The sequence below is a fragment of the Colletes latitarsis genome, chromosome 14 (genome assembly GCF_051014445.1).
Source record: "Colletes latitarsis isolate SP2378_abdomen chromosome 14, iyColLati1, whole genome shotgun sequence".
NCBI lineage: Eukaryota > Metazoa > Arthropoda > Insecta > Hymenoptera > Colletidae > Colletes > Colletes latitarsis.
This window is the reverse complement of record NC_135147.1, coordinates 18,764,826-18,788,050: the sequence shown is the minus strand read 5'-3', so window position 1 is coordinate 18,788,050 and position 23,225 is coordinate 18,764,826. Positions and strand designations below refer to the sequence as shown.

At 41.3% G+C, this 23,225-nt stretch overlaps 1 protein-coding gene across 6 annotated transcripts; it reads right to left on the bottom strand.

Annotated features, from left to right (window-relative positions):
• Nucleotides 1–358: 358 nt before the first annotated feature.
• Unc79 (UNC-79 domain-containing protein) lies at nt 359–22,644 on the bottom strand. 6 transcript variants are annotated; one of them, XM_076781984.1, is made up of 47 exons: nt 22,112–22,644; nt 21,746–21,865; nt 21,527–21,688; nt 21,210–21,380; nt 21,040–21,129; nt 20,729–20,914; nt 20,415–20,647; nt 20,038–20,252; nt 16,500–16,858; nt 14,586–14,727; nt 14,208–14,384; nt 13,810–14,087; nt 13,609–13,745; nt 13,132–13,362; nt 12,475–12,618; nt 12,077–12,206; nt 11,501–11,673; nt 11,293–11,441; nt 11,053–11,210; nt 10,464–10,645; nt 10,187–10,388; nt 9,885–10,079; nt 9,216–9,329; nt 8,112–8,260; nt 7,925–8,046; nt 7,613–7,844; nt 7,399–7,540; nt 7,126–7,321; nt 6,264–6,543; nt 5,720–6,045; nt 5,341–5,648; nt 5,112–5,201; nt 4,856–5,032; nt 4,688–4,779; nt 4,293–4,540; nt 4,099–4,212; nt 3,888–4,028; nt 3,636–3,790; nt 3,454–3,548; nt 3,131–3,382; nt 2,558–2,785; nt 2,331–2,486; nt 1,898–2,073; nt 1,285–1,549; nt 1,047–1,187; nt 762–884; nt 359–677 (listed from the first exon to the last, which is right to left on the bottom strand). In XM_076781984.1, exons 1-47 carry the CDS (start codon nt 22,131–22,133, stop codon nt 489–491), a joined length of 8,367 nt encoding a protein of 2,788 aa, XP_076638099.1. In that variant the 5' UTR covers nt 22,134–22,644; the 3' UTR covers nt 359–488. The 6 variants fall into 6 exon arrangements, 5 of the variants coding, with proteins under 5 accessions (XP_076638099.1, XP_076638100.1, XP_076638096.1 ...); XM_076781985.1 differs by having other exon boundaries at nt 5,720–6,048; nt 22,112–22,144; XM_076781981.1 differs by having other exon boundaries at nt 5,720–6,048; nt 20,415–20,914.
• Nucleotides 22,645–23,225: the final 581 nt, after the last annotated feature.

The window sequence follows — 23,225 nt, the reverse complement described above, 5'->3', positions numbered from 1 at the left end:
AAGTGCCAAATATAATTAAATGAATTATTAGACACAGTTATTGAAAAAATTCCCTAGACGTATTTTTATCGATGTTATTTAAATTTTTTGGGCGTATTATGTAGGATGACTAACACTCTTATCAAGATTGATTGCATGCCATTTAACGTAAATTCTGTTATCGTGTTTTATCGAAAACATAACAAATTTCGGGATAACTTGATGTGTACGAAATCTAAATTGCTAGATATTTTGCGTCTTCCCTATGTTATACATATACTTGGCAGCAAACTTTAAAGCCTCTGATCGTAAAAGAGCAATTTTCATACTCTAAGTTTCACGAATAAAACTAACAAGATAAATAACTGAATACCTGATATTCAATATAATAAATATATTTCGTAACAATAAATAAATTACGATTTTAGTACACGCACTAATACAACATACGTTTTAAACAATGCAACATTTAACATCTTATTAATTAAACGAATCTTTGTGTGTTCATTCTAAATCGAGTAAAATTGTGTGGCTGTAGAAGACTGCATTTCTATTTGGCCCATCTTAAACTGCAGTCGATGCAACCATCGTAAAAGCGTAGCATTAGATTCACGACGGGACGAGGCGAAATGCTCCGCCATCTTGTTTGGTGGAAAGTCTCGACAATTTTGCAAACGCACTTGCAGATGCCCTGGTAACTGAACACAAAAAAGTCTTTCGTTAAAACTAGTTTTATTCGGATAGTTATCTTAAATAAATATTTAAAGAAATTATATCAGAACCTGAACATGACGTGAATACAAAATGGGGCTCCAGAGTGGTAGCAATTTGCTCAACAAAATGGACCCGCACTCGAGAAGTGCTTCCAATAAACTTAAGAAATGCAAGTTAACCATCTCAGCCAGCTACAAATACAAATGTTTCATTTATAATCGTTATAAAATATATATTTTTTTTAAGTAAATACTTAGTATGAACTTAGTGTGAAGGTTCAAAAATATACTTTTATGCCCTCTGCCTTAGTAAGGTTTCTGGTATCGCCTTTATTTATGTAGCAAATTACTTACGACTCTCGAACACCCAACCAGTTGCAGTATGCAAGGCGTTATCTTGCCCCAGAACTCTAGCAATATGTTCATTGTAATATTATGTCCCTCGCTGTTCGATGGATTATTTTTCGATAGCTCTTCCAGATACATAGTCCACAACTGAACAAATAATTATGATACTCTTCATGTAAAAAAAGCTAACATGGAGTAAAAGTCATTGTTTTCTGTTACTTTCGTAATAGCGATGTGGACTTACCTGGCAAAGTATAAACGCATGGAATAACGAGGACATGTGCAGAACTGATGCCTTGGATTGTTCAGGGAACCCAGAAAATATCACTTGCACGTGATCTGCAACATGACAGGACACTTCCTGGGGTATTGGTTGTGCCGTCGGGATCGATGGCCCGTGGCTCTGTGTGTTGTTGTTGCCAGCATACATTGCCGTATGTGTAAGAGAGCCCAACAGAAGCCAGGATAGTAGTCTGATGTGCCCTATGCAGTCGACGTACTCGCGAGCACTAAACAGAGGCATCAATTGCTGCAGTGTGGCTATAAACTGAAGCACATTTGAGTCTCAGGCATCAAGACACCAAGAATGACCTTTGAACACTTTTTGTACCTAATCCAGACCTATTCAAGTAAGTACACATTTCATTTTTACCCTTAATGGTATGATTTTTCATATCAATTGAGTGTGCCCATAATACTTCGATCATATACTACAAGAACCATAAAACCGACACGGTACCACGACCGAAACTTAATATAGGATTAGAATTTAATTCTATTTGCAGTTATACTTATCTAATATGTTATGAAGAATCAAAATGAAGTGTAAAAGTATTTTACTATAATAGTTTATTTACCCTTGGGGTATCATAGAAGGAGCGCTGTTGAGCCACGGGAGATAACGGAGCACTGCTCTGTTCTCCCTGTTATTGCCCCTCGTAATTTCCAATGCCACGTATTGTGCGAGACCACACTTTAATATACCACCCAACGTGTCCTCGTTCAGTCCTGCTTGCATGCCTTTGCTGTAACTCTAAGCAATCAAAGAAGTTCGTATAATTTCATAATGAATTTCTTCATCGTTTCCGTATCAATAGACAGGACGTGTATTGATTTGTTGAGCGTAGTATGGCGAAGAGATTTTGAAATCGATGTGGTACGAATGGTATAGAATAAGATATAAAAAAATATAATAGTATTTCTGATACCACAGGACATACATAATACAAGTATTTGGTTTTCTCAATTTCGGTTGAGAAACAGAAAGGCATAGACTGCCGTAATCGTTACCTTCACTTTGCTCAGGGTATGAAAATCAGCCAAGAAGTCTAGAACATCTGCCAGCTGGTTTTTCAGGGACTCTGAGGCGTTAGTATTGTAGATCGGCGACATATCCGTGTGAATGTTCTCCAGGGCGATTGTGTTAGGCAACGATCCTCCAATGTCCTAAGGATTTAACGTTTTGGGAGTCAAATTATTGTTCGAACTTTTACCGTGCGTTGATACTATTAATTTACCTGAAGTACGAAGTGTAGAAGCAAAAGGAAATTGGAGTCTGGAATGGTGGTCTTGAATTTCATGGCTTGAATCAGTTCGAACACAATCGTCCTGCCGAAGAAGTGTTTGTCCCTGTCGCGGATAAATCCTCTGTGACAGAGATAGCATAAGTCCGTCAGGTAGCTGTATCGTATTGTGGAGTTTTGTATGGCGTAGCTCAATACTTTGGCGAACGGATCCAGCATTCCCTGTAAACATGCCCTCGTACTTTAATGTTACGATAACTGATGCTTAGACTGAGAAATTGAAAAGATCTTTAAGGTAGTCGACGAATTTTCGTAACGAAACGAACTGTGACCATAAACTTAAAACTCGTCGTAGAACCACGTCGTAAATCTTTTGCAAACGATGTTCAAATGGCTTTTCGTCATTGAAAATGCCTGACTGTTATTGTTATTACACCGTATCGGAGCTACGAATAAATCTTGCAGCATTTAACGTCTTTTCAAAAGCGGCAACGATTGGCGTTATGATGATAATGATCATGAACAATAATGATGTGCAATTTACGACCTGGTAGGCTGGATAAATACCTTTGATTGTTGGATTCCTGGAACCTTTAACAAAGAAATCATAATTCTTAACAACGGCGTGGTATCCTCGATAGAAGAAAGCATTAACACGAGTCTTCGGAAGAGGCTGTCAAATTGCGCCAACAGTCCGTTCCAGGTTGTTGCACCTGGACCCAGACCTGCTTCCAACGGGAGGCAATCTAAGTAGCACGCTATATTATATAGTATCACTGGCAGTCTTTCCGTTGGCAAAGATTTCTTTGCGTTTAAAGCCTGAAACGAACATGATTACACCTTAGTTGTTTCATAAAGTTCCTCTGTGTCCAGCAAATGTGCTATATTACCTCAAGTACTAGCTGCAAAGGCGCAATTGGATTTAGTTCGTTGAAATCGACCAGAGCTTGAGCAACGCTTTTAAAGAACTGCATCCTCGTAGACTCTGAACGATAAATAATACAAACGGATTAGTGTCATTGAATGCTTGTCATATAGTTTTGACAGATAAATTGAAGTCCATAGAATGTACCGTTCAAGTGCGTTTGGAACATCTGCATAAATACACCGTTAGGCGCCAATTGGTGAAGAACGCAACGGAGGAACTGATGCGCCACACTAATCGCGCCACCTGGAAGGTGCATGTTGGTCTCGCTTTGCCAAGGATACATCGCGTTTAAGGCCACTCTGCAGATATCCCAAAAAGTGATATTAAAAAGAAAAAGTCTGGACATCGTATCATTTATATAATAAAAAGTATGCCTGAATGAATTGTTCAACCGACTTTGTGATGACCCTTAGAATCTCTGGTAGAAGAGGTGCTGCTAAGGACGGCTCGCGATGAACAAATGTACCCAAGTTGATGATGCAAAGACCGAGTTCTTCGTCAGAGTATTCTTCCTTTATCGTCCCACATTCTGAACACCTGCAACGAATCCAAGTTACATTTACATACGGAAATCAAACTCCTAGCATTACAATCGCAACGTGAATACCTTTCGTAAATGCAGTCGTCTCCAATACGAAACAAGCTTTGCTTCAGGTTGAAATCGGCATGATAGGCCTGCTGTGAGGCAGTGTCGAAATTGGGTTGCAATTGAGGACCCGGCCTGGAAATTAGTGAAAATAGTAACAGATACTTTACTCGAATTTTTCACAAAATTGTTGACCGTGCTATAAAATCTCGTACCAAGATTCTGTGCGCCTCGTAATCGGTGGATCCTGTGCTTTGATAGCACCTTTTCGAGGCCTATCGCGCTGAATGCGTACGTGATCCTGTATCTTCGTCTTTCGATCATGGTCGAAGGATCGACAGGGATAATCTAAGGGATCCTGCATCGGAGGTGGTGATTCTAAAGCTACTTGCTTGATCAGTCTTCTTGGACTTGCCGACCTACTAGAGTGTACCTCGTTCGATGTTGGCACTAGCGATGCTGACTGAAACATCAAGTTATATAACAATTTTGATTGAATCATTTCAGAATAGAAGTCTTTTGTTGTAGTCCAACACGTAAAAAAGCTTAATTTTATTTCCATTAAGTTAGAAAGTGATTATTCTGTAGATATGAAAATCCAATGGAGTACCATGTTCTCGGAAGTTGTACTATCCTGCTTCACTGGCGCCATTCCGTCGCCTTTGTTTCCATTACCATTCCCATTGATGAATTTATTAGAATCTGAAACGTCGAATGAGACGTCAACTATCGCCAAAAAGTTATAATTTTGTTGACGATGAAATAGCAAGCTTGGTACCTTCGATTTCTTGGACACCAAGAGCTTGACGAACGTGTTCGACCAAGCCACTGAAGTCTCTATGCGGGCCAACGGGTAGAAGGCGTTCAGGCGTGGGGAATTCCAATTGAGACGTACTTCTGGGACTCGTGATGTCACTAGACATGCAGGTCTCGCTGTCCTGATCGAACGAGGAACCTAATAAATATGATCCTACTTAAATCGGGTCAAATCATTTATTTATTTACTAATCTCTTTGATTTTACTTATCACTCACTGACTGTCAAGACGTTCATCTTTGATAAAGGTGACTCTGGCGATCCACATGTGTCTTCGCAACGCAGGATACGTTGAGTGGGACGTGGTCCTACGAAGTCAACATATTTGTATAGTCTGTCACGAATGATTGTATAATTCTTAGAAGGAATATAGTGCGTAGAACTGACTATACCCTTGATAAACTCACTATATTCCTTTCACGGAATATAACATTCCAAAGTGTTTACCCGCAGGACGAGTCGTAGTGCCAATTGGTAGTAAACGCTCAACCGTTGGCGTTGTTAAGGGATGAGGGATGTCGTTCCAGCCGGTATGTTGGCCATTTTCCGTGCTGGTGACTTGAGACGAGATCGGACTGACCGCTGACGAACTAGACTGATCACTACTGGTAACCGTGACCACTTGACTCGGTGACACCGGGGACGGCACAGTCACAGGTTGATCTATCCGTTTCTGTCTACCCAAGTGTTTGGAACTCGGCGAGTCTGAATTACTGGAGGTCGCGGTCGTTGGTTTCTCTTTTGGTGGCTCGTGTCTGTAACGTGGATACTTTTCACTCACATATTCCACTCCTTCAAGATTTTAATTTAATTTTCGAGGCGTTACTTTTGAACTTGAGACGTTCCAGTAGCAATAACAAGAGCAGACTCGGTCAGTCCGTAAGGTTTGGATGACACTGCGTCTCCATTGAAAGCTACTTGCACAGTGACGCTCTTCTCCTGAATCGTTTTCTCCAACACTGGCTTCTCTGTTACCGCTTTCTCCAGAATCCCTTTTTCCGGGCCTCCTTTCTCCGGTACTATCTCAGAGAGAGCCTTTGCCACAGGGCTGTATTTTTGGAAATCTGGCTGTCCACCTAGAAACGTGCTCGTCACCATCATTTTTACTCCCTCGTGTACGCTCCATTTCTTTTGGGGCCCAGCTTTTGTACTCTGCTTAATAAATGGCACCGATAAGCGTCGGATTATTGCAAAATAGTAGTAGTACAGTAATGCTCGGTTGAATGGCGTGAGATTTTTGGAGAATCTTATCAGTGAATCACAAAAGTACTTGATAATCGTTTAAAAATTTGAATCACAAATATCTCGACTCTTAATTAGAAATTCAATCGCGCACTACTGTATGGACAACAATAAAATTAAACAGGTACTTGATGAGAATCGTCTTCGCTTCCTAAGAACCAAGTAGGTCTGGAAACTATGTCCGTTTTCTTATTAGCGTTCTGGCTACTCCACTCCGATTTAGTCACTATGTCGATCGCGGCCGAAGTTCTCGGACCATGAAGAGACACGCTTCTAGTGACCGCAGCTGGGCTGTCCTCCAGTTCTCCGAGTGACCCACCACTGCTGCCATGTAACGTGCTGTCAGATTTTGGGCTCTCGGGTATTGCAGCCAGCTCGGACTCCGTATCATCCGTATTGCTCGAGTAGCTTTGCAGAGCATTCACAATAGCGGAAATTATAACAAGCAGCTACTAATGTAAGCACAGGCACATGTGATGTACTCTCTGGGTCCTGGGTACTATCGATAAGATACTCTAAGATGATCTAACCTTGAACTATTTCGTGAATGCAACATTTAAAGGTACAGGATGGATCCGTTAGTCCATTATTTTCTTATTTTCGTTTATTGGTGTATGATACACTACTTCGTGACGACAGACTATCAACATTCTTGCTCTTTGGATCTGGGGTAGTGTTGTTGCAAACGTCTAAAAAGTTCTGGGGACTACCAGTCTAACTGTTGTACTATATGTTCTGTTAGATTATGATCTCAGGAAATCTAAATCTGCTAGTATTGTTATTTCAGTATTGTTTTTTCTCAATATATTCTCAATGAGATTCTTCAGAAGTAGATTAATGAAATGTTCATGACAGTGCAGAATCCACAAATGTGTTGATGAGAAAAAACATTCCAAACTAAAGTAGCCTAATGCTCTACCGTCTCCAAGAGAATCTATATGGTATCATCTAAGATGCAGTGGTATAAGACACAAGTATAAATAAAATGACCTGGAATGCTTGTTTGTGTAACGACACGACGGTGTACTTTCTTCCCAGTGAGTCGCCATTTGACTGTGCGTAGCTCCCGGGCTACGTTGGTGCACTGAGACCATGGGTGTCCTTATTGGAGGACTCTCAGCGTTCATTTCTCCCATAGTGCTGGCCGCTAAGTCATGGTCCACGCCCAGGGACGGTTGAGATACATCTGTCAGTGACAATAGTCGTTTTTTAAACAGTGTTACTCGTTAAAAGTTCTTAATTTAATAGTTATCGTGAAATTACCACGTGATCTGGAAGGTGGAGCACCCATGACCACCGTAGCCGGGATTCTCTTGCATTGATGATGCTGCATGTCGAGCGTGTTTAACACGATCTTGATCAAAACTTGTAGCTGATTGCACCACGGCTGCTGACCATACTGGCACTGAATAAAGCATTGTGTTTATGCTCACAATTCGAGTACGATGAGGATCGTTTTAGAAGACATCCATCTTACCTTGTACAGTATCACGAGAAGAGACATCAACCAAGAACGCCTGTTCTGGGGTTCGAGGTACCAGAGGCTATATGTTGGAGCTTGATGATCCGAAGAAGGTACACCTTGTGGTGGACAAGGGCAGTGTTGCAAGATGGCCAGAACTGGAGGCGTCATCACCCATCCCATTACGTGATTTTGGTCCAGGAGTTGAGGAAGGTTCGCGATGAACACATTAAAAACCGGCGACACTCTGAAACGAATCGTGGAATAATTTCAATTACAAATTAGAAGCGTCTGACTCGACAAACGATCATCGATGAAGTTCTGTACCGTAGACGTTGCGGAAAAGTGTGAAAAGTGCGTTCAGTTTGGTTGTACCCTAACAAAAGGTACAAATGGCGCAGCACGATCCCTTGCGTCTTTGAGAGTGGCTTCTCGTCCGTTGGAAAAGCCTGAGTGTTCGACATTTATGGTCAATATTGGTTTCTATTAATTTGATCGAACTTGATCGACCTACCTGATCCTGCCTGGAAAGAAACTGCATCAAAAGGAAAACCAATAAATGCATCGTTTCTTTATCTAGCTCTTCGAAATCTACGATTTTGTGGGTGCATCCTGGTAATGCGCTAGCCTCGTCGACCATGTTGAGCGAATGGATATGTCCATCTGTAATAGTTACTGGCATTAAAGTGCATTCTCATCCCATGGGAATTCGATCAAATGCAAAATTCGTTCTACAAAATATTGTTGGAAAAAATTTGATAAAAGTTTTAATACGACTATGCGATAAAAAGATGAATTGTTAGTCGTGTTAAAAGAAGAATTTTCTATTTCCCTTGCATTCATATTTCATTTAATTCATCGTTCATTGTCAACGACCATGCTCAAGCATAGTGTGTAATCACTGACATCAAAATAATGATTGTGATCATTCATGATACCTGACAATAACAATCGAACTTATCTTACTACGTGCATTTACATTATAGTCGGATGAAAATCAACTGGTCGATTAAAATCACTCCATAAATTAATGTTTACTCTGTTAGATAGAATTTTATATATATCCACATAGTATTATTGCGATAACATTATCTTTGAACGACCAATTTCTTTTCATCGGATTATAACAATGTTTACAATATTTGCAACGCATAACTATGATGAAATCTACATATAAATTTACATACATTATGTGTTATTTAAACATGTTCATGCTACAATCAACGCCAAGGTCTAGACTAGGTAGCAATAAATGATATTGAAAAGAGGAGAATTAAAATTGATTCTAGCGTAGCAAATTTACTTTGTCCTGAAATAAAACTTACTCGGTCATCAACAAATACTTATAGCGATACTCTAGTTCCAAACATTCTTCCGACTATGAGAGATCAACAATCTTTCGAATTACTCAATAGGTATAGAATGGTCAAAGTAAAAGCTGTCTCGAAAGGCTGATCAACGATCAGACTTACCACATGTTCCACACCGAACACACACGTATCCTTTGACATCCTCAAAAATATGATCACAGATCGCGTATACAGAGGAGAGGAGGGAAACATTTACGTGTAACACATATGGAATGCGACGTCTAAGGCTACGGCAAACACTACTCTACCTGGTATACTGTTATTAGGTGGGGTGGACCCCAGCAACTGACCCAGTCCGAATCTGGAGCTCTTGCGCTTCAGCATAGGCGCCGAGTATTGCCGGCTGTACACCTTTTCCTTTTCTGCACGATGCAGGAAGTGGAACAAGTCAGAAACACGTCTACGATCAGGGTGTGAAGTAGTTTGATCATCGGTTTCGGACGACTGATTAGCGTTCATTGACTCTATAGCTACGTGGGTCAGGCGTGAAAGTGTACGGGAACCATTAAAGAATCAGAATGCCTTGCGGGATACCACAATTTAGATATTTTTCGAAATTGTGAACTTTTTTAGCTCGACCAATACATCGAGGTACCCAGAATTTAAGAAATCTAGGAGTCAAGTGTCGAATTTAAAATAAAATAACGTCGTGTATCGCCTGATTCTTTTATGGATCAAACTGTTACTAACAGTGCCTTCAGGGCTTGGTAGATCTACGATCTAGCCTGATATTACTTCTAGCTTAGGAATATAGCCTGTTTGTGATCTAATTGTAATTAGTTCTTCGATTAACCGGACGAGTTAACTTTTCCTTTAAACTGCTATGGTTCGTGTGACCACATAATGATGGATATACCTGAGCACCTAGCGTGGAATGGATTACGTTACACTTTCCGTAGCTGTTATGTTTCTTCTACCTGGCTTGGTGTCCTGTCGAGAAATCATGGACGTGGGTGCAGGCATAGTGCGCTTATAGGGCCACTTGGCACCGAAACTCGCGCTCAGCGTCTTTATCGGGTTGGTTCCGTTACCATCCGATTGCGACAAGGCTTCTTGCGCTCTGTGTAGCTTCTTCATAAAGATCTCGCTGCTCGTGTCTGTATTTCGAAGGTCTACGGAACAGTTTGTCCATTAGTGCCTTAGAAGTATCGATCGACGGTTATTCTTTAAGATTCTCTTTCTGAAGATAGTTTCGATCTCAATCGATATCAGAACTGACCGCGCAGGTAGGGTATATCTCCAGACCTTTCCAATTTGATCTGAGCTTCGAGGAAGAGGGCGTCGAAGCGATTCAAGAAAAACTCCCAGGTGAGAATGTGTCTGTCGCTGAGACTATTGTGAAGTTGGTACAGCGATTGCAACACTATAGGCCGGTCCTCTATCTCCGTGTCGAATTGAGTCTCCAAGCAAAGGATCAGTGACTAAAAAATGTTCGAACTTAGTGGAGGACGTTGACACGATTTCTTAAGAAATGCAAGGATCCGTGCGAATCTTACCCTCATAGCTGTATCGTGGATGGTACCAAGATACAGGGTTGCTCTTTGAGCGACGTACACGTTACTGTCGTCCATGCTGGCGATCAGATAACAGAACGCGTTCGCCAGTGCAGCTTGCAAGGTCATCACGTTTCGCAGCGGAGTGGAATCCATGAATCTCGCGATCAGTGTGACCCTTTCGACTGTTGAGTATCAATAAATATAAAAATTCATCTTAAAGATGCTGTTTAATGGACCTGCTATAGTCTGAATAAAATTACTTGGACAGATCACTATCCCTACTACTTGGTTTCTACCATCATAGCACAAGAAAACTATCAGTGTCTGCAATCTATTAACATTTCATCCTTAATCTGCTAGGCAGACACGTCGCCAAATTATTCTGCGAATCAGTTGAATAAATTCAAGTGGAATAAAATGTCAGCTTCGTACAAATATAGCGCTGATGTAAACGTAGATGTCTCCTGGCATAATTCGTAGAAGAGGAAGTGGCCTTAATTTGGCGCATAGACATTCGATGTCACGAATGTGATTTAATGAGCTTGTTTCTCTTTGCAACGACTAAGTGAATTGCATTGCCTCTTCGTACCTGCCACGAATCGAACGCGCCAATCAGTATTATGGAATTCTTCCTGAATCAGACACCAGAATGTACGGGTTCCGGATGGTAACGTTATACAATGGAGCAACAATGGCACGGTAACTTGCGCAATATGCGAATGTTCGGCATTGAGGAGTTCCCACAGACTACAAGCACAAGGAAAATATCTCAAATAAATTGTCGTGCATAATTTATCAAAGTTTGCAGACCGAAGATTCAAGATTTTACTTCTTTATGAGTAGATTCTCCTGCCACCATATGAAGAATCCTTTATAATCCTTCACCGCTATATTGAAGGCGTCGCCATAGAGGCACATCACGTTCAAACATTGAAGCATGTAATAGAGTATGTCGGGCTTCTCGATCGTCATTATTTCCTGCACGAGAAAAGGGAAAAGATAAATTACATCGTTTCGGAAAGAGACCCGTACCCCACCTTTAGGAGTTTGTGTATGTACTGCAATTGTTCAGGAAGATCCTCGATGTTGAACCTGAACTTCCCAACGGAGGTGTACAAGAAATCGTCCGTTTCGTTTTCCGGGCTCAGGTTCACTGGCTGATCGTTCTCTCCGATTAGCCGCGGTTTCGCCACATTCACCGTGGCGGTTGCTGAAACAAAGATTCGGTATAATGAGTTGAACCGCGGCGCTAAACTCGTTAGAGGCTGTTCTCTAATGCCTCGAAGTAGAACGAGTCCCTGCGTGGCCAGACGGCGGACGCGCGGTCTCACGCCGATCGATGGGCTTCTTTTATTCAAAGGTAGCAATTAATTCACCGAAGTAGAATAACTCCCTGTATGGCCAGACACTGGACATAAAGGTTCGGGCGATCGATAAGCTTCTTTCGTTTGAAATGCTACGAATAGGCTCTGATTAAGGGTTCTGCAATATTTGTCTCTCGAAAGTTCAACGTTTATAATTTAAAAGAATATGAGCGCGATGTCAAATATTCTTATTTGATTTTATCAGATGTTAGATGTAGGAGTATTTAATAGGAAAATAAGTGTTCTTACCAACGTCGGTCTCTGACAAAGTGACGGCTCTGGCGACGGCCGACGTGACCTTTTCCGTAGGCATGATCGCAGCGAGGTCCAGTTGCTCCGAAACTGTCTCTACAGTGGCTGTCATGATCTGTCCGAAGAACTGATATAAACGATCAAAATAGCTAACACTGGTCACATAGATTAGCCTACCGTGTCAGTGGTCACGCAACGCCATTTCGCAGTGGAAGAAGAAGAGACAGAGATAGGCACACACAGTTTAGACGAAGAGCATGCTACAGTTTGTTGTTGCATAGAAGTGTTTCGCACAGAAGTAGGGAGACAGACGAGTGTGTCATTTCTTTTAGGCGGTGTAACATATCGCGTATACAGATTCTGATCATGTCAAGGACGACGTTCTAGGGACATACCTGCGGCATGTGGACGAGCACACCACCCACTGAGTGCATTTCCGTAGGCGGCATACTGATCACCACATCAGATTTCGAGTCGCCTTTCCTCGAAGCCTCCGGGCTCTTCCGACCGTGATCCTCCGCGGTTTCGTCCACGATTTTCTGATAATCATCCACAAATGTTAGAGTCGAAGCAGAGCGCAATCGATAGATAAATAAACGTTTGTTAACGCTTTGTACTACGAGAGTCTCTATTAATATGAATAATGTAATGTGACTTCTAAAAACAAACAAATTTATAAATACCTATAATTTTAATTTTATTCATATATTACCTACACTCAATTTCTGTTATCATAATGAAACTTGAATCGAGTCTACGTATTACGTTTGTCGCCATAGCCAGTGGAGTGAAAAGGGTTAAGTTTATCGAATATGATTATTTCAAAAATCAATGGTGGTGTTTCCGAAATAGTTCGAGACCTATGATTTGAGACGTGACTCATTAAAAAAGGCGCGTCTCTACTTTTGGTTCTGTCCTCATTTAGACGCAAGATGTCACGGAGCTGAAAGTGCCAGAAACATCGCGTGAGCGTCGAACGCTGATTCAGTGATCTACTTGTTCGAACGCGCCGCGATCATGGTTATTTCAGGCCCGTGGCCTAACGAACTCACGTCAGGCGGGTAAGCTGGATTTTCCGGCGCCATGTACGTGACCAACTGCAGGCACAGTTGATGCCAGATCACTCTGGACTCGCAGTAAGTGCACTCGGCATCGTAACTGTCCGCGTTGCACACGTGACAGCTGTTCCAGTTCGAGGCGACGATGGACTTCATCAGGTGGCACGCGTCCCTGCACACCCACGTGTTGATCCCCGTGTGCTTGTCCACGTTTTGAAGCTCCATCTTCAACATTTCACGCGACTTGGTGTCAATCTTTTGCGATGAGAATATCTTTCGTTGATCCAGTTTCAATTTTGGTAAAGGGACTACTCGAACCCGAAAATTATGATTTAAAGAAGAGATCTTCTTATAAATCCTTTCTATAGTGAAAATCTCTCAAGTTTTCTCAGGAACGATAAATATAACATTTTTATCCGGTTCTTGGTTATTCGAGCTAGCTAACATGCTTCTTCTTTTACGTAATTTTACCTGCTTCAGTAGTATGTCCAGCATGAGTATGCAACAGGATAGGTTCAGTTCAGCATTGGTCGTGAACTCCATGTGTCTAGGTGTCGGGACCATGTCGTCGGACAGTGGCGTTGATTTCCCCGACTCGTTTTCTACAACTGAACGCACGCGTTTTTCGAAACTTCAGAATAACTGTAAATCAATTATTTATTTCGTGCGTACATATAGCGTTTCCCTCCTCGTCCTCCTTCTTCGACCCCTTGCTGGGCTTCTGCTCGGACTCGGTGGTATTCATGGCACCCATGACAGCGACACCGTCGCTGAACATCGAGAACAGTTGACAGAGAGGAATGCTGATCTCCAGCATGGTTAGCGTTTGCAACCAGTTCAACGCTTGCTCTTGCACCTTCGCGCAGGTGTTGACGAACCGCTTCGCCACGAAGTTGTACATCTTTTTCGCGTCGAATCCTAGAGGGCTCATGTCTCTATCCAGGATTTTGCTAGAATTAGTAGTTGAAAATTGAAGCTCTCTTCGATCTCTATTTTTATTTAGTCCAGTTAAAATTTTGTTCAGTTTAATTTATTCAATGCTTGAAAATAATCAACAAGAGTACTCCTACCATAAAATCATCTTCAATTCGTGGAGCTCGTGTTCCGGGACATCGTTCACCATGGCTTCCATCCAATGTGGCATCACGTAGTCCCACACATCCGGCGTGATCACTTCATAGGGCACCAAACAGAATAGTCGATTCAGCCCATCTTTAAGATGCGACGTTCTCGAAGCCAGTGTTTCCCTAAATTACAATTAAGAATTTTCACGTTTTTAACATCAAAATTTCGAGCTGTCGTTTTATCCGCGCATTAAAGTCACTCTGATCGACATTATGAGCGATATTAACGTTCGTCGAAAACTATTCTCATCGTCTATCCAAATTTTTTATTCTCTAGTGAATATCGAGCTTTCAAATTTAGAAAATTTTAATCATGATTCGTACCAATGGCCACCGACGCGTACATAGTCCGCCGGATGAGGCAGAAGACAGGAGATGAAGACCTCGTAGTGCGTCTTCATCACTTCCGCCAGCCAACCGCAAACGTATTCGGTTTTCAACTTCTCCAGTGCACTCTCTGCTTGCCCTGCAAAGTCCCCAGTCGAATCAGACCTTGTTCCCGTGAAGATTTTTGTTGGGAAGAACCGCGAATCCATTGACGCGCGTTCGAAATGAGCGGTGAGATTGAAATTCGTTGAAATGTTACGAGCGAATCGCGCGTTAAAGTAGATGAATTCGAAAACGCAATACAGTAGCGAATTTCGGGACACATCGAAAACAGAGGAACAATTTAACAATGTAAAAGCTGATTAAATCTGTGTTGGCTGTGTCACGTGGCATGCGAGAAGGTTCGTTAAAACTCGATTCGACGCAAGTGAAACGCGTTCGAACGGATTTTGGTATAATTCATCGATCCGAGGATTCTTCGTAAGGTCGTGTTGTTTAATTTTTCTATTCCCATTACGGGATCACTACTTCGATGCATAGAAACTTCGTGGATCATCAGCGTGGAAATAGAATTATTTTGTCGCGAGATAAAATTTGTCGTCGGATAATGAAAGATCCACAGATTCTATGCATCGATGACTAGAGACTCGATCAGCCGCGACGCAGACGCACTCTTGTCCCTTCTCACTTGAGGTTCCAGTGACCAAAAAGAGCATTCAATTAAATACACAAACGCATATCGTTCCAGCGGTACTCGTGTGTATGTGGCATGCACACACAGAGGCAACAGTTTTCTCCAAAATGTGTACGCGAGAACGCACAGGCGCCAACTAAGCAGACAAGGAAAGTCTTACTGTTCTATCATTGAATCGTATCTACGTTTACTCGAAAACTTACGGAAATCGAATCTCTAATATTACATGATCGCTAAGAAATCGTTACTAAGTACTCGATACCGTAGAAAATTGAAATAATCATGACAGAATCTCTACTCACAAGAGAAGAATATTTCTAGATACTTGCAACAACTACAACGATAGAAAGTTAAAGAACAAAAGTAGAATAAAAACGATAAAGAAGGAGCAGCGAAATAGATCAAAGAAAAATTCAGTATCTCCAGAGCTGACGCCTCTGCGAAAAGAGTTGGGTACAGCGTGCCACGAGATGGGAGACATCGAATACACTTATTTACTGGTACGATTTACAGGGACACCAAAAACGGGGTCACAGAATTTTCAGAGACGAAAGGTCGGGCAACACAGAAGCTATTCAGTCGAAACGTGTCGAACAGCAAAGGGTTAACAGTTAAGCTTGGAAAAACACCGACGTTACGAAAGCACGAACACGTATACATGAATGTTTACCCACGAGTCGTACAGAGAAGATTCGTTTTTTGTTTCTTTCGAAACCGCCACTTTGCCTTAAATCTGCGACCGATTAACAATCCACTTTAGCTGCTTGTATCTTTCCCGTTAGAGTTTTCGAAAATAATTAACTTAACGGTTAAGTTGCGTGAAAATATATAGAACATGGAACGAGATAAGGCAAAGTGACGAAAGAACAAAAACAATCAGCGTCTGCAAGGTGGCGTAAGAGTTGTTGGTCCACTCGAATGTGCCTACGATCGCGGCCAGAGACTACCTACGTCTAGTGATGGGCTCGAGAGGCTTCGAATCACTTTGAGCACAAGGCCCAACCGCCACATATTAAAAACGATCAAGATCATTATCATCGTTTATTATTTTATATAGATGTTTTTTAAATGCCAAGACCTCTTTAGACTCGAAACGCAATTTGCAGCACCGTTGTGCTCAAAAGTGTCCAAGAGAAACGCAGAGTATCGGTTGCCCATCACTACCTACGTCTTCTACGTCTACGTCATAAGTGTATATATGCGAAGTGTTAAATTACCAACAGAAAAGATAAGGTGCATAAGGCTTTTTTTAGTACCATCGAAAGAGTAGGCAGTAACATGAAACCAATGAAATAGCATTGACAATAAACGCCCGAGAATTTCGACCGAGGTATCCTGGTTCGGGCTGCAAAGCCCCACCAGCAGCCAGACACCGTATCTTCCAAGAAGCTGCCTCTCCTCCAACGTCGACGGATCGTACTGTCCCCCACCACCGCTACCGGCGCCGCCCCCGCCACTAGCGCCACCTCCGCTGCTGGCTCCGCCTCCTGGGAATCCTGTGCTGCCCTTATTAGTATTTATTTCCGAGATGTCTCGATTACTATCCATACTTAGCGGTTCAGCTTCCTTAAGCAGGCTGCAAGTAAAGAGGAACGCTTATGCGGATGATGCATGACACGATCTGCGGTCACGTCTGGCTGTGGTCGGTTCGGTGATGTGCAATTTTCGGTAGGCTAGTTTTTGAAAAATTTGATGGACTCTTGAGTTTCGATGGAATCGACATTCTCTGTGGCACTTTCGCTTAAAATTGTCAGACGTTGGGAAAGTTCGCGTTCGTTCGACTCAAGTTGCACGCGGAACATTTTATGGATAAAGAGAATAGATCGAAGAAATAAAGAGACGAAGGATAAGAGTTGCGTTTGGACAGAAAATATTGTCCGCTGGAGGTCACTTGGAAGCTATTCCCACCATCTGCTGTCCCATTGCTCCGCCTCTCGACTCTTAGCTCCGCCTCTCGGTGCTTTGCTCCGCCTCTGAATCACTTATTTGCAAATTTTAATGATATAACACTGGATATCGTATTTAATACAATACGTACAAGTAGGGAGTGACCTCGAGCGACCAATATTTTCAATATTTAACGAGCAATTGTTGCAACAGGGATAAATGAACTAGATTTCTTGTTATTTCATGCGTTTGCTAACAATTTTAAGCGATTCAAAAGATAAAAGGGCATCAAACGTCGAAGAGTCACAGCTTCCACGTTCAATAGTGATTTGAATTCCTTCAGGATCGAGTTCATCCTTCGTGAAACTTTAGAGATTCGTGGTGAATCGAGTAACGATGAGAATCAATTGAGTATTTTGATCGTGAAAAAATTCATGAAAAATTACTTCCTGCGACAATGTCGATCAATGATTCAGGCATGTTTCTGGAAAAGATGATGGAGAACTGATCGATCTAGTTCGACCACAACGTCTATCGGAGCAGACGCGACGTCAGATCGCGATCTTCTGGGATTTATATCGATAAATTTACAATGGTGAAGATGAGATCTTTGAAAGTTGACGATAGACTAATAACCAATTAGTATTCCGAGTAACAGTAACTACAATTTATCAGGTTTTGTGTTCTAACTATTAAGGGGGTTCATGCCAATTACAATATTAAAACTACGTGAATGCAAATCGAAAATTATCTTGCAAAAGTATGGCTAAGAACAGGTAATATTTTATGATGTAAAAATCTTGCAGAAAATTGAATTTGGTCCTTTGTCTAAATCGAGAAAACAAAATTGTACTATCGAAGTGTTTTGAAACTCGACGTTTACTGTTCTTTGTGATTTCGAAATTATGTACAGAAGATAGAAGAAATTCGCGACAAGTTGATCACTGTTAACCAATTATCGATCGCGACAACAACAGTAAATAATAAAAATAGGTTCGAACGTTCCATTAAAATCGTGTTCATGTGCATGCAGCATACCAGTGTGTCTCAGGTAATGGGTATCTATTCAAGCCTGCACCAGTAGGTCTGTTTTTATTTGTGGAACGGTACCAGGAGCTGGTGTGTAGTATCCAGGACGTGCACGGTGTCCTCGGTAAGGCGCAATGCAACTTTTAAGGTGCACTTTTCCTATGCTCTACTGTGGGCGAATGCTTCAAAGTCACGTGTCTTACGCGGCCACTTGGACAGTCAGAGAAAAACTTGTCCGCGCTAGAACGACCAGCTTCGAGCGTCTGAGACTTCTTTGAACCGATTTTATTGTTCCACTCTCCAGACTTGTATCCTGACCAGTTTATAGGCATTGCAAATACATCCGCAGTACTAACCTATGGATCTCCTTCAGTTAAACTTACATTCACTATTCTTTTCACAAATCCCAGTCCCTATTTCCTGATAAGTTTATTATTCTACTTTTCAAAATGTTCTATTGTTCACCTCATTGGTAGCATAAGTATCACCTTGCAATAAGAATGTACTTGCAGCTTATTAGAATTTGAATCACAAGTCTCGTTCATAAGCTAACCAATTCGTCAACAATTTTTTATTTGATCGACTGTAGTTTTACTTAAATTTAAGATAAGCTTAAGGTTTATCTGTAAAACGAGCTTCTAATTTTGTATTTGCAATGTCTTTGCTAACTTTTTCACACTACTGTCTCAGAATCTTTAGAAGCATGGCGGCCCTAGCGGTAACAGTTGATCGAGATACGCGTGCAGGATATATTAATTACAACGAAAAAACGACTCAGTAAAGTAGAAACATCGACGCTTAAATTACTTGTAGCTGTAAAATCCTGCATGCGATATCTCGTCCATTTTCGTGAGTATTCAAAAGACAAAATACCGAGCATTTGGTAACCACGTTTAGTGGAAGACGATCAACACTTACTGATGCTATCGCGAACACAGTTCTAGACTCTCTCAGACGTTTTCTGGACCCCCAATAAACGTGACTACAATGTCTTACCAAGCAGGATGGACCAGCACGAACAAACACGCAAAGCAACAATGATCCTGCGATCATTCGTTAGTACGCGTCATCGTGTTTCTTTCGAACAAATCGAGGGTTAAACATATCGTAGTTAGTGATTAACAACCATCGTTAGCGACCTGTGCCCGTGACGAATTGTTCCAATAGTTTCGTTAATCGATGAATACTTTAAGTGATGGGCATAATAATAAACTTCGCGTTAAAAAATTATTAATTCGCTCTTTGATTCGCGCTTGTAAACATTCGATGGTCGCGATCTGCGGGTTGGTAAACACGAGCAGAACCAATCGAACTGCATCAACGTGCGTCACATTCGTTCGAGTCATCAAAAAACTATCCTCTCGCAAAACGTACTTCGACATGGACGAAACGTCGGAGGGAAGAGACAAAACACTGATTCCAATGATTCGTTGTAGCATATTCCATTAACAATATGATCTGGTAATAGCAATGGAACGTCTACACCGTACCTAGAGATCTTGGATAAGAAAATATCAGCAAAATCTTTTGTTCGTCACTTTTTTAGCTCTGCATAGTATTTATTACTTTTAATATACACTGCCAAACTATCGGGCAAAATAAGAAGAGGTGGAAGGTTTTTCCTGAACTGTGTCTCGAGTTGATCCTTTCATAGACTAGTTTCCACCGAGTTCTCTTCCCTCCGCGTATGACATCGTCTCGTCAAACTCGTGCAAATCAGAACAACTGAGTGTTTCTTATCCAGTTTCCATTCTCCGTTCCCATTTCGCTCGAACGGTAAGCGGTACACGATTTCTCAGCAGACACAACAGAGGATCAAAAGCAACCGACGTCTCTCACCTGACGATCGCCTGGACCATGTAGGTCTGAGTTTGAGAGTCCAGCTGTGAGATGTGTGGCAACGCCATGTGATACACGTGATCACCGCCACGACGATTGTTGTGCCTGATGTTGTGACACTGCTGACAATAGCGTATGGGGTGGTTGCCATTGTAGCTGGCGCATTCGGTCGAGAAGCAGACGCTGATCGCTGACTTGTCGGTGGCTCTGCAGTTCTACAATGTGGTCGAAGCTTGTTTAAAAATCGAACGAACCGTAGCAAATGCCAGTGTTTCTAATTTCAAACCTATTTGACCCCTCAAATTAGCTTCACTCTAGTTTTATAGAAATATTTCTCGATTCTTTGAGTCATTCTTGTTAAGACTCTTCCAACTCGCCTTGTTCTCGCATATCATGGACACCTGTTGCATGGGGTGTAAAATATCGTAGAACATTTGATTCGGATGCTCCCTGTGGATCTCATTCGCGCACTCGATGCAAAGATAGATCGGAGGCGGTGTTTCCGTCGCGAATGTGATGGATATTCGATGATCGTAGCAAACTTTTCCGGCTTCAGCGTTGCCAGCGTTAGGGCAGGAGTCTCTTTGACAGACGAAAGGCGTAAGATCGTCTGAAATTATATTCGAAGCGATCGGTGAGTCTCGTTCTTGCATTATGGTGAAGAGTCGAGCGATCTTTGGAATACACGTACTCGCGAATTTCATTAAAACCGCTCTACGGTCGAAGAGATTCGGATTGAAAGATGGCCAGTAGTAGAAGAGCAATTTAGCAGCGGATGCTCTTGCTGGCGCAGTACCGTAAGCAACCACGCAGAGGATGTCTTTCACCACGCCAGGTTTCAGCGCCATCAGACACTCTAGCAGTTGGCAATGGTGCGCTGAAAAAGCATTCTATGAACTATCTAAACCTGGTTGACCTGATCAGATTGCAAAAAGAGAAGCAACACTGTGATTCTCAGTTGAGAAGTTGTTTATTTAAATTTTGCCAAAGTGAATGTGATACCTGGATTGCTGGAATACTGAAAGATCATCATGATCACGGCGGCTATGGACTGGCTAGCAGCGTTTTCCGTCCCATCTTCGGTTTTCCTTGCTACAATATGAGGAAAGGGATATATTGAATTTAAGATCGTGTCAGAATTACTTCACGAATCAAGGAAACGGAACACTCACTGATACTGAACGGCAGGATGTAAAAACAGAGATAGTTGACGATCTCTTGGTGAAGCTCCACCGGAAGTACCGAGATCGCACTGGCTGTCAAGTATGGCACGTTGTCGATCAGATCATGATCGAGGAAAGGCAGTAGACACGCAAGACATTGCAGAAGTGCCTGGCCAAATGCTGAAAAATCAGTGTTTTAAATATTTTGTGATCGTTTAAAAAAGAGGTAATGCTTGGAAAATAAAATAAATAAATAGTAAGAATATAATTCTTGCGAAAGAAAATAGGAGTGAACGAAGTAGAAGCAGCGATCTACGTGGTCAGACCTTGCAAACCAATGTGAATGGAGGGAACGACGTCCATCAATTGAGTCAAAGCGTTGTACAACTGCTTGTAATCCAAAGTGGGGTAAAGTGCCATTCGTTCTACGTCGAATTTCTGTGCTCTGACCATTTCGAGGGGGGCTTCGCGAACTTCTTTCAGTAGAGCTGAGAATAAAAGACAAATCAAGTATCGATTCAACGTAGCGGAATTAAAGTTCTTACACAGTAATGTTTGGGATAAAAATTTCAATGTGTTTGCCATGTCGAAGCCAGAGGGTACGGGTTGACTGCCGTGAAGAAGTCGTTGATAATAGTCGTGGAGACTGGTCAACTTTAGCGAATCTGATGGAAGAATACACGTGTAAAAATCGAAGATCCTGATCATTCTACAATTTAATTAAATTAAATAAAACTGGTACATATTTTATCGCATACTTAGAACTTAAATGTTTTTAAGATCTTAAAGTTAAAAGTCTTAATCTTACAAGCACCTACAGGACAGATACTAATCAAAATACTCGGTTGCTATTCAATTACAATTTTTTTTTCTCCATATGACAATTAAAAAAAGTAAGGAAACATACTCACACCCTGCAAATCGGGTCCCCATCTTGCATAACTTTTATAAACTATAAACAGTAAAATTATTCTCTAAGTGTCACGATATTTGTCTCATAGCTTTGCTTAATCTTTATGATTACAATAACAATGTATTTGCACAGATGATAACAAAAACAAGCAAGTCACGTAACACCACTAATTTTCCAAAATGAAAATTAAAAAGAGCAAACCTGATACACTAAAAATCAAGTCCCCATCTTGTATAACTTTTATAAAGTACTAACAATAAAATTATTCTCGAAGTGTCACAATGTTTGTCTCATAATTTTGCTCAGTCTTTGCCATTACAATAATGTACCTGCACAAATGGTAACGAAAAATAAGTGAATCACTCAACACTAACAACCCTCTGTGTTTGGTTTATAATTTTGTCGACTTTTTGGTGACACTGTCGCGTCGATCGACGACACTGAACACGAGACTCTGCTTCTTGACATGTTTCGTCAAGTTGCAGAATCAGCACGGGTCCATCCCAGAAGACATGTAGGTGGTGAATGAGCGCGGGCGCCGTATCGACCTGTTTGGCAGCACTGTGCGTTCTCTCATCTTTTCATCCCCTTCCAGGATGAAACTCCGTTCCCGGGAAAATCCAAGAAACGTTTTGCGTGAATTTCACCCACAAAAATGTTTTAAATCTTTGAACGAATTCTTCATAAAACGATTTGCTTGAATACACACTGAAGAAGCCATTTACGATATCGTAATCCAGATTAACCCTCCGTGACTTTAGAAGTTACATACCCCTTATCTACACTTCTGAAGTCTGAAAAAATTACATCAAGAAATTTTATATTATAACTTGTATTATAATTATGCTTTTTCCTATTTCTTTTTTGTGTATTGAAATTGGATATAACATTGGAATTATTTGGATGTAGTTTTACGAATATAATTTTAAGATAGGATACATTTTTTTTTAAATTTGTTATGTGTAGTATTAAGTAGAATTTAAGTAGAATTAATGGAGTTATTTGGATTTTGGTGTCCTTATTAATCAATTATAAATAATAATATCTAAAAGGGTTGATTTTCCAATCTGTGTGTATGTCACTTATCGATTGTCTGTTGTAAAATCGTGTAC

Coding starts and splice junctions, on each gene's coding strand:
- Unc79 (XM_076781981.1), bottom strand. CDS start 22,133: ATGGGGACCCGATTTGCAGGGT. Junction 10,646..11,052: donor GCGCGTTCGATTCGTGGCAG/GTACGAAGAGGC, acceptor GATACTCAACAG/TCGAAAGGGTCACACTGATC. Junction 5,649..5,719: donor GGAACGTCTCAAGTTCAAAA/GTAACGCCTCGA, acceptor TCCACGTTACAG/ACACGAGCCACCAAAAGAGA.